Source organism: Chenopodium album, chromosome 18 (genome assembly GCF_948465745.1).
Source record: "Chenopodium album chromosome 18, dcCheAlbu1.1, whole genome shotgun sequence".
Taxonomy (NCBI): Eukaryota; Viridiplantae; Streptophyta; class Magnoliopsida; order Caryophyllales; family Amaranthaceae; genus Chenopodium; species Chenopodium album.
The window spans coordinates 15,207,515-15,218,123 of record NC_137851.1 but is presented as its reverse complement, the minus strand read 5'-3'; the positions used below and the strand labels follow the sequence as shown (position 1 = coordinate 15,218,123).

Genomic DNA, 10,609 nt, shown 5'->3' with positions numbered 1-10,609 from the left:
TTTAATTAACAGTCATTTCAAATAAATTTTAGCCCACAGATTATAGAGTTGAATCAACCTCCTAATAATAAGCAAAAATATCCCCAAATAACAAATCTACATGTCATGATTTATTTCCATACATCACCTCATATTTCTTGATTTCTTTCCTTTCATTCAAATTCCAACTCCAAAATATCACTCCGAAATAACAAATCTAGATGTCTTGATTTATTTCCATACATCACCCCATTTTTCTTGATTTCTCTCCATTCATAATTTCATTCAAAATCCAACTTCAACCCCAAAAATCCAATATATACAATCCCCTACATCTCTCTTATCAAACACAAAACACCATTTTATACTAATTTCCTTTATTAAAACCACAACAAAAAAATTCCAAAAGGACTTTTCAGGTAATTCAAACAACAAACCAACATAAAAAAACTATCAAGAAATAAAAAAAAATAAAATAAAAATTGTCAATTTATTAAGAAAATGACTCACCAAAGTCCCTTATAAAACCCTTACCCTCAATCACTCAACATTTGTCCGTGCCTTCACCCAATTTTGTTTACCTGGTTTCGCCGGTCCTTTCCTTTCACCCCCCCCCCCTTTTTTTTTTTATTTTAATTTTCTCTCTCCTCCGCTTCCTCCTCTTTCAATGGCGGCAGCGGTTGCAGAACCCCCTTCATCCTCTTCTTCTCCACCTTCTTCATCATCTAACGCCGCTAAAACCATCCTCGGTAGATACCAATCCGGTAAACTCCTCGGCAAGGGTAGCTTTGCCAAGGTTTACCATGCTCGATCTTTGACCACCAATCAACCCGTTGCTATCAAGGTTATCGATAAATCTAAAACTCATCCTTCCATGGAGCCTCGCATCGTTGGCGAGGTCGCCGCGATGCGGAGGCTTAACCATCCTAACATCCTCAAGATCCATGAAGTTTTGGCATCGAAATCTAAAATTTATTTGGTTATGGAGCTCGCTAAGGGCGGTGATTTATTCGGAAAGCTTTCGCGCCGCGCTGATCATCGGTTTCCCGAGCCGTTAGCGCGGAAGTATTTTCATCAGCTTGTTTCCGCTCTCCATTATTGCCACCAGAACGGTGTTGCGCATCGAGATGTAAAGCCGCAGAATCTTCTTCTTGATGAAGAGGGGAATATTAAGGTTTCGGACTTCGGGCTTTCAGCCGTGGCCGAAAGCGCAGTGGCTGTATCAAAGGAGAAAATGATGTTGCAAACGTCTTGCGGAACCCCGGCTTTCGCAGCGCCGGAGATTGTTGGGAGGACTCGGAATGGATACGATGGGTCGAAGGCGGATGCTTGGTCATGTGGTGTTATATTGTTTGTTATGTTGACAGGATATTTGCCATTTGATGATGGGAATTTGGTTATGATGTATCGGAAGATGCATAGGAAGGAGTACAGGTTTCCCTCGTGGGTTTCGAAACCCGCGAGGGGGTTGATCAGCCGGCTCCTCGATCCGATTCCGAAGAGCCGGCTGAGCATTGATGACATTCCGAATGATTCTTGGTTTAAGAATCATGGAATGTTATACCCAAGGAGTGTTAGCCTTGGAGATATGGCTTCATTGGAGGAGAAGAAGTATAAGAAAATGTTGTTATTGGAGAGGTGTAATACTATGTCGGATTCAGCAGGTAACAATGGTGATCGAGCGAGGTGTGGCGAAAGTATGAATGCTTTCGAGATTATAACCATGTCATCGGGGTTGAATTTGTCTGGGATGTTTGATCAGGATTACTCAGAAGGAAGGAGAGAAAAGAGGTTTACGTCGAGGGAGCCGAAGGCGGTGGTGGTGGAGAAGGTGGTGGGTGTAGGGGAGAGTTTGGGGTATGAGGTTGAGAAAAGAGAGAATTGTTGTGGGAATTTTAGTGTATGGTTAGGGAAAGGGAGGTTTGTTTTGTCCGTGACGGTGTCCGAGGTGGCTGCCGAGCTGGTCGTGGTGGAGATGAAGGTTGTGGATGGTGGTGGAGTGGGTTGGGATCAAGAAGAAGTTCATTGGGAGCAGTTGAAGTCAGGTCTTGGTGATATTGTTGTGTCATGGCACCAATAAATAATGTGAGCTTACCCAAAAAAAAAAAAAAAAAAAAAAATTAACAAGAACACATGGTTGATCATAGGGGATGGAAAATTTTCGCCAAAATCAACTGGATTATTTGGAAAACAGGAAGATGATTGAGCTTTCGAGTCGTATATGAAACCATGATCGAATCGATATGATGATACAATGATTATTATATCTTCCAAGATGATATTGATGGTGAAAATTTCTTGTACAGATGAACACCCCAGGAAAAGAACTTAGTTATGATGATGAGCTTAGTTTCTTTTCTATAAAGAAGAGAGCTAAATTAGATTATACACAGACAGCTGATTGTAGATTTTGTTCATGGTGTTAGTAAACTGGAATTTTGATTTGTCTGTGTTAAACTTTTTAGATAGGGGTTATTAGGGGTTTCCCTTCAGAATTATGAATCATCAACCATGTTAGTGATGCTTTTAAGGTCCATAAAAAAGAAGATGCTAAGAAAATTAGCCATGACTAGCTTGATTTAGTGCCTGTACATTGTAAAGATTTCGACCTTTTTTTATCTCCCTTGTAATATATTTTTAACAAATATATATGGAAAATTTTATTTATATGTTCTGTTTGTTACTTCGTTCTGTTGAGAATTAGTTGTCACATTACTGATAGTTAATCTCAGGCAGAGTGAGTTTATATATTTTTCTGTCATTGTCTAGATACTCAAATGAAGAAATTATTGGAGTAAACTATTAATGATGAAAGAGTCATAGATAAAATGGTGGGCCGTCTGTTGATGTGGTATATGTACAATATAGAACAAGTTGAGATTACATGTATTAGTATATCCTTCTTTTCTTGATAGCCATGTATTACATCTGCTGATGTTTTTGTTTATTTTGTGCAATTACAATTAATAAGTCCAACTTGTTTGTATGAAGCTACATCCATTTGACCATTTGAACCCGGAATGTTTGTAAGCTTAGTTGGGAGTTAGCTTGCTTGTCTAATCGAGTTTTCAAATTACACGTCTTACATCTGTGCAGCTGACTAAAGTTGTCTGATGTTTCGTAATTTCTCTCTTCTTTCCTGTTGTTATATGTGGTGAAACAGGTTTTTATGAGAACTTAAACTAAGAGCTTTTAATGCAGGGGTATTGGAGCTAAACAGCCCAACTCTGCTATCAGATATTGTACTTGTGTGCCCAATGATAGTTATTGTGCCCAATGATAGTTATTTGAACTTCATCAAGGAAAATGTAAGTCCATTTTGTTTATATGTCAGCAAGCATACGCTCATACTGGTTCATGAATTGTAACCTTACTGAATTTGCTGGTGTTTTGTGATTTTCTTACCCAAACTTATAGTAACTGCAAGTAATTTTGACTATTGGTTTTTGGTAAGTTGTATTGTGAGAACATGATGATATGAGATTTCTTCTTCTGAAAGTTCTTCACCGAAATTTCTGTAGGAGTACATGTGTACCTATGGGTTTTAATACATTTACTACGCTTCAGAAAATTGATTTCCATTTCTAAACGTCGGTTATCATTAAAGAATTGTCGTTCTTTATAGTAATAGTTTCAGTACATACTGATGCTTCATGCTAGGTAGCCGCAGAGTGTCCCTATTATGTAGCTATGTTATGAGTTATCAAGGCTTCCTTGTGCCATTTATAAAGATTGTATTCATCGAGTTTGAGTACATTAGTGCAAGGCAAGTTAATGTAACTGATTTAAGTATTGAACAGTTTGATGTTTTTAATCTACCCTAATAAGTAACAAAGGAAGACTTTTTATATCACATCAATGTTATATTTCCTAGTATTACAGCAGTCAGAATGTCAGTATAAAGCTACATCAATTTAAACCTGGAATGTTTGTAAGACCAGTTGGGACTTGGGAGTTAGTTAGGCTAACCAAGTTTTCGAATTACATGTCTTAAATCAGTGCAGCTTATCTGATTGTAGTTTCTGATTTTTCGTAATTCCTCTCTTTCTTTCCTACACTGTTATATTTTATATGTGTTGAAGAGTTTTCTGATTCTGGGTGTAAGTTCTTTCGTAAGTCTAAGTGGACTGATGTATCAGTTGCTGCACTTTCATCACAATTGACTCCATCATAAGAGTGAATATTCTCTGTCATTAGAGATTATCCTGGAACATGTATTATGTATTAAGTTGTGTTTGATTTGGTAACTACAATGGAAAAATTCCAAGTAAAAGGAAATTACCCCCAAATTATTATTTGGTCTGTTCCTGTCAATGTTATTTATTCTGCCAAAGATTGGATTATACTCTTCGGTTATTATTCATCAAAGGCTAAGCACCATTCAGGTGTCTTATTTTTGGTTAATACAAAAAGTTATATATCTCACAGTATTCTTGATTATGACCTTTGATTAAGCCAAATTAGTGCTCTCGAAACAAACAAAAAATTCAGTCAATACAACAATTATGCTTAAAAAGACCTCTAATGATGCGAGCATTAGAGGAAAAAGCTCCTAAAGTGACCTAAACATACGGTTTTTAAAATATGTAATTCTGTGGTGCCAAAGGTGTTCTAGGACACTGGCTATGTTGTATAAACTTCGTCATGATGAACAATGAACAGGCACCGAGGAGGTGAAGACAAAGTGTTGTTAAAATAAATTTCAAGTTGAAGCTTTGTTGAACCATGTGAAATGGTCCCATTTTAGGAAAAATAATGCATGAACCCACATGTGCAATAGTCTTTGTCAAGGGAAAAAAATGGAAACATATCAAAATTATACTTATGGCTAGAAGAATCATTACAAGAAGATGCTCTGGACCAAAATCCGAATCAACAATCGTTATCTATAGATTAGCCCTGTTGGCTTTACATAATCGACCTGATCAATGCTCGAACTTTTCATTAAGACTATTTTCACCTTGGTACAAGTAAACATCATCTCAGCCTATTAATTTTCGCCTTCGTTTGTCTCATTATGATAGCAACCCACAGTTAAATGAGAGTCTTTCAAAACGTCTAACAAGTTTTTAGGTGAATCTAGATCTAAGTTATCTACCTTCTTGGACATTTCCTTTGGGATTGCTCAGTTTAAAAGAAAGCACTTTTCTTCAATGGAGAAACTTTGGGAATTGATGTTGATGTCTTAGTGCGAGGAGTTGGGCTGAACAAACTTTGCCGTGCTGGTCTGTGAACTTTAGTCTGGCTTTTCTTGGAAGTAGATGAGCACTGACCAGAACTTGGTGAGGAGCCGTTAGCCACCACCTGAGAAGCTGACAGGGAACCTTTTTTTAGTTCAAGCTCAATCACAGTATCCTCAGGGTGGAAAATGTTTTCCTTTTCCTCGAATCCTAGAGAATGTGTTTGCTTCTTGGTGGAGGCCTCATCTTTCTTCCTTTGCCCTTTATTATTAGACATACCATCTTGATCATGCCTTTTAATATCTGGCTTCTGAAATTTCTAAAAGAAGAGAACTTGTTAATAAATCTCACTTTCAGATTTTTCCAACTATATATTAACTTAAAGAGTTGTCTAAAAGAAACTGACCATGTCAAAGAAGCCGATCTTTTGGGATGGCATACGAAGACTAGAAGTCTTGGAAGAAAAGGGACTTCTCTTTGCTTCTGTAGTGTCATTCTGTTTTGAAGCATCCTGTCCAAGACTTTGTTTGGTGCAAGAATGAAGTTGATGATTGTTCTGATGGCCTACTAAGTTCATTGTTTGAGAAGCATTAATATCATAAGTGATACTACCATCTGAAGTAGATTAGTAGAAGAATAAGATTAACAATGCATTCACTTATAGTCCTATATAGTATTCAAAATGGTAAGTAATAAGGCCTGTTAGATTCGTGTACATACGAGAGTAGCTCAAAAGGTTCAGTTTAGCACAATTATTAATGGGAAAAAGATCTGATTTGTGAAACTACCTTGCATCTCCTGTGATTCCAGCAGGCTTGCAGTCTGTAAATTATCCATGGAAGTTTTTCTTGGAGAATAATCAATCGACCTATTAGTAGCATATGAAGGCAAGAGAGATTGGGAGGATATTGTAGAATTAGAGCTCCTTAAATCTGGTTGTTCGGGAGCCACCATGCCATGTCCTGTAGTAGTTATGGTTAATTCAGTATCAGAAAATAAACAAATCCAAATGAATACTCCTTTTCCATGTACTTTGCATTAGGTTTGGCACTAGCATTCTAGTGATAGGCCAAGTAACAGATCCTGTGACTCAGGGAAAGTACGCAAAATAATATGGGACCGATGGAGTAGTAAATAAAGTTAGATTCACTACATAAGTTCTGTAGTTTCAGTTTTACCGTTTCTGCTGATTGCTCGCAGAGGTGGCTTTTTGTCATTCACCTTAGAGACTCTAGTCTGGCTCCTGCTTCTGACGGACTTTAAAGGTTCTTTCCTGCTAATAATGTTCTTAATCAATTCAAATTAAGTTTAGTTAGTCATAATGCTTTCAAGATTTTTACTACTTGTTCATATAGTCATAAATATCTTGCTACAGCAGAAAATGTCTTTATCAGCCTCAACCTTTTCAGTTGGATGCTTTTAAAAAGTTCAGCTAAATATTCCAGTCCAACGGTCCTGGATGCACCTAATCAGTAATTTGACAAGTGGTCAGTCAACTCACAGATTGTAATTTAGCAACAGCTGATCTTGATGTCATCTCTGATCTTCCAACAGCCATCTGTTGTCGTATGGAGCCTTGTGTCGACACCATCTGAAAGTCCAAGAAAAGCAATAGGCACTTATGCTCAAGTCATATATAGATGTTCCTAGCAATAACACTATCTGATAAACCTTACCTTGCTTGGAGACGCAAATTTTGTTTTCATCAATGCTGTAAAAGGCCATAAGAGAAAAGACAGCGCGATAAGAAAGAATATCATGAGTGTGACAGAGAATAAGTAATGGTTGGAAGCAACTACAAGCAGGGAAGTTTACTTTCTTTGAACCGCAATTAATATCTATCAGACATAATAAGTTCATTGGACAGAAGTAACAATCAGAATACAATGCTGAGATAAAAATAAAAAATAAAATGCTTTCACAGTTTCACTTTAAAACGAAAGCCATGCAGAGCACAAAGTAGTCCATCACTTGGAAGCAACTACAAGCAAGGAAGATTACTTTCTTTGAACCGCGATTAATATCTATCAGATATAATAAGTTCATTGGACAGAAGTAACAATCAGAATACAGTACTGAGATTAAAAAATACTTTCACAATTTCACTTATAAACGAAAGTCATGCAGAGCACAAAACTAGTCCATCAGAACAGGTTATACGACTCATACATCATCTGTAACGAGTAAGCGTCTACTTACACTGACATTTCTGTTTTCCACCAGATCCAACTCCGAGTTTCTGACTTAATTTTCTTTCCTGGCAAACTTTACTGCAAATTTCCAAATAAACAGTTACTACTTGCATTCAAAGGGATCATTTACACGTTTAAAAAGTTACTCAAAGTCACGTAACACACCTCTTCACATTATCTTCATTTCCTAGTGAAGATGATACCTCAAGATTCTTGAAACCGCTATTCACAAGACACAATTCCTCGAGTTCAAGAAAACCTTCAACAATCACGAAAGTAAAAAGGATTAATTAATCAATTGTACACACGTTTAAGTTACAAAAATCGTAAACATGTAAGATTAAAAAGGCATGTACATACCAGGGCTTGTTAAAAAAGCATGATCCCAAGCTAAACTTTTTCTTGAATTGCATTCTTTATCACCATTTTCCTTTTCTAGTCGAAAAGTTCTTCGTTCTTTTTCAGCAAAGATCGGTACTTTATCTTTTGTTCCTCGATAAACCTTAGATTTGGAATTGCATACTAGCTCCTTTTGTGTGTCAAATGACACTGTTAAATAAAAATTTTCACAATGAATTTAACTAATCAACATGCAAGACCAAAATAATCATAAAATTTATTATTGGGTAATTAATTTTAAGATCATGTAATAAAGGAAAGATAATCAATTATGCAATAAAACATGTTACATGACAGAAATGAGGACGGAAAATGTTAATTTCAAAATTTAAATAAAAATAAAACCTTACTTCTTGCCATCATGACAAGCAACTTGAACTCATTCTTCTTGCAAGAAAATTAATGAATGCATTCATTTGATGAGTTAAAAAAGAAAAGATTACCTGATAATCGAAGATCAACGAAGGTGTTATCGAAATCGGAATCAATGAGGAAATCATCCTCAGAAGAAAAATCAATCAATTGAATTTTTTCAACATCAAGATTCATATTTCTTTTATGGGTTTAATGTTTTGATTAGAGTTAAAATACAGGGGAATTCATCCTTTAATTTTATAATTTCTTTGAAAAATCTTATTAAGGGGTGATGTAATAGAAGTACTAAAAGAAGAGTTATATAGTGTGATAATATATGATTCTAGAAAAATGTTATTTGAGATTTGTAACGGTTGTTCATAGTAAGCCAAATAGAGTTTTTACTTGTTTGGTCAAATAGGCGGGAAACTTGTGTTATTAGAGCTGATTTTTGGGATTTTATACCTTATTTAGCCATATAATCAAAGTTAATTAATTGTATAGTGCCAAATTTCTAAACAATGTTTTAGTAACATGTTATTAGTTCATTAGTTGTCTAACCCTGTCATGCTTTTTTCATTGATGATTTCATACCTAATTACATATTGTGGTATAATAAACAAGGTTTTTGAAGTACGTACTTCATAATCTATATTGAATATTTTTGAGTACATGTACGTAGTTTGTATGGTGATGGAGGAGGTTTTCAAAATTTCAAGGCACTGCTTAATGCCACAATTTATGTAGTATAGATTTACATGTACATGTATGTTTGTGGAGTTTATGTTAGTGTTACAGGAGGTTTCTGAGGCACTTCATAATCTATTTTAATTAAATTTACTAGCATATTACCCGTGCGATGCACGGCTTACAAATCTTAATACTTATATTCATTTAACAAAAATTTTAAGATAAAACGATTTATTGAGTAATAATGAATTTACTTACATAGGTGTCTTAATCATACATTTTTCACCTCTCAAATGATGATATACTACTTTAAAATTGGGGATTTTTCTATGTGGCCGGGTTACTCGAGTTACTCTTGATCGAGTAACCCCTCACGTAACCGTTGACCGATTAACCCTTGACCGAGTAAACTCTTGAGTAACCACTCAAGTAACCCCTGACCGAGTAACCCCTCAAGAAACCTCTAACTGAGTAACCCTTGACTGAACCCCTTAAGTAACCCTTGAGAGAACCCCTCAAGTAACCCTTGATCGGATAAAGTAACCCCTCAAGTAATCCCTGACTGTCTGACCGAGTAACCCCTCAAGTATATAACCCCTAACAAAGTAACCCCTTAAGTAATCCCTGACCGAGTAACCCCTGATAAAGTAATCCCTGACCAAACCCCTCAAATAACCATGACCGAACCCCTCAAGTAACCCCTGACCGCGTAACCCCTCAAGAAACCTCTAACTGAGTAACCCTTGACTGAACCCCTTAAGTAACCCTTGAGAGAACCCCTCAAGTAACCCTTGATCGGATAAAGTAACCCCTCAAGTAATCCCTGACTGTCTGACCGAGTAACCCCTCAAGTATATAACCCCTAACAGAGTAACCCCTTAAGTAATCCCTGACCGAGTAACCCCTGATAAAGTAATCCCTGACCAAACCCCTCAAATAACCATGACCGAACCCCTCAAGTAACCCCTGACCGCGTAACTTCTGACCGAGTAACCCTTCAAGTAATCTTTAACCGATTAACCCCTATCGAATTCCTTACCGAGTAAACCCTCAAGTAACTCCTGACCGAGTAACCCCTCAAGTAACCTCTAATTGAATAACCCCTGACCGAACCCCTCAATTATATAACCCTTGATAAAGTAACCCCTAACCGAACCCCTCAAATAACCCCTTAAGTAATCCCTGACTGAGTAACCCCTCAAGTATATAACCCTGATAGAGTAACCCCTGACCGAACCCTTCAAATAACCCATGACCGAACCCCTTAAGTAACCTCTGACCGCGTAACTTTTGACTGAGTAACCCCTCAAGTAACCTTTAACCGATTAACCCCTGATTGAAATCCTGATTGAGTAAACCCTCGAGCAACCCCTCAAGTAACTCCTGACCGATTAACCCCTCAAGTAACCTCTAATTGAGTAACCCCTGACCGAATCCCTCAAGTATATAACCCCTGATAAAGTAACCCCTAACCGAACCCCTTAAATAACCCCATAAGTAATCCCTAACCAAGTAACCCCTCAAATATATAACCCCTAATAGAGTTACCCCTGACCGAACCCCTCAAATAACCCATGATTGAACCCATCAAGTAACCCTTGACCGCGTAACTTCTGACAGAGTAACCCCTCAAGTAATCTTTAATCGATTAACCCCTGATCAAACCCCCGATTGAGTAAACCCTCGAGTAACTCATGACCGAATAACCCCTCAAGTAACCTCTAATTGAGTAACCCCTGACCGAACCCCTCAAATAATTCTTGACTGGATAAACCCTCGAGTAACCCCTCAAGTAATCCCTGACTGAGTAATCCC

General features: G+C 37.1%; 2 protein-coding genes across 2 annotated transcripts; one reads left to right on the top strand and one right to left on the bottom strand.

Moving 5' to 3' along the window:
• The first annotated feature begins 596 nt into the window (after nucleotides 1-596).
• LOC145591564 (CBL-interacting serine/threonine-protein kinase 4-like) lies at nucleotides 597-2,423 on the top strand. The gene has a single exon (XM_081648052.1). The coding sequence runs from the start codon at nucleotides 647-649 to the stop codon at nucleotides 2,057-2,059; it is 1,413 nt and encodes a 470-aa protein (XP_081504178.1). The 5' UTR covers nucleotides 597-646; the 3' UTR covers nucleotides 2,060-2,423.
• Nucleotides 2,424-4,842: 2,419 nt separating this feature from the next.
• LOC145591901 (uncharacterized) lies at nucleotides 4,843-6,919 on the bottom strand. Its single transcript, XM_081648384.1, has 6 exons — nucleotides 6,836-6,919; nucleotides 6,661-6,750; nucleotides 6,338-6,446; nucleotides 5,948-6,121; nucleotides 5,566-5,774; nucleotides 4,843-5,478 (listed from the first exon to the last, which is right to left on the bottom strand). Exons 1-6 carry the CDS (start codon nucleotides 6,917-6,919, stop codon nucleotides 5,110-5,112), a joined length of 1,035 nt encoding a protein of 344 aa, XP_081504510.1. The 3' UTR covers nucleotides 4,843-5,109.
• Nucleotides 6,920-10,609: the final 3,690 nt, after the last annotated feature.

Excerpts from the sequence above, each read along its gene's own strand:
- LOC145591564 (XM_081648052.1), top strand. The coding sequence starts at position 647 with ATGGCGGCAGCGGTTGCAGAACCCCCTTCATCCTCTTCTTCTCCACCT.
- LOC145591901 (XM_081648384.1), bottom strand. The coding sequence starts at position 6,919 with ATGATATTCTTTCTTATCGCGCTGTCTTTTCTCTTATGGCCTTTTACA. Across the intron at positions 6,447-6,660 it reads CTGTTGCTAAATTACAATCT|AACATTATTAGCAGGAAAGA; the intron begins GTGAGTTGACTG and ends GAATTGATTAAG. Across the intron at positions 5,479-5,565 it reads AGATCGGCTTCTTTGACATG|AAATTTCAGAAGCCAGATAT; the intron begins GTCAGTTTCTTT and ends CTCTTCTTTTAG.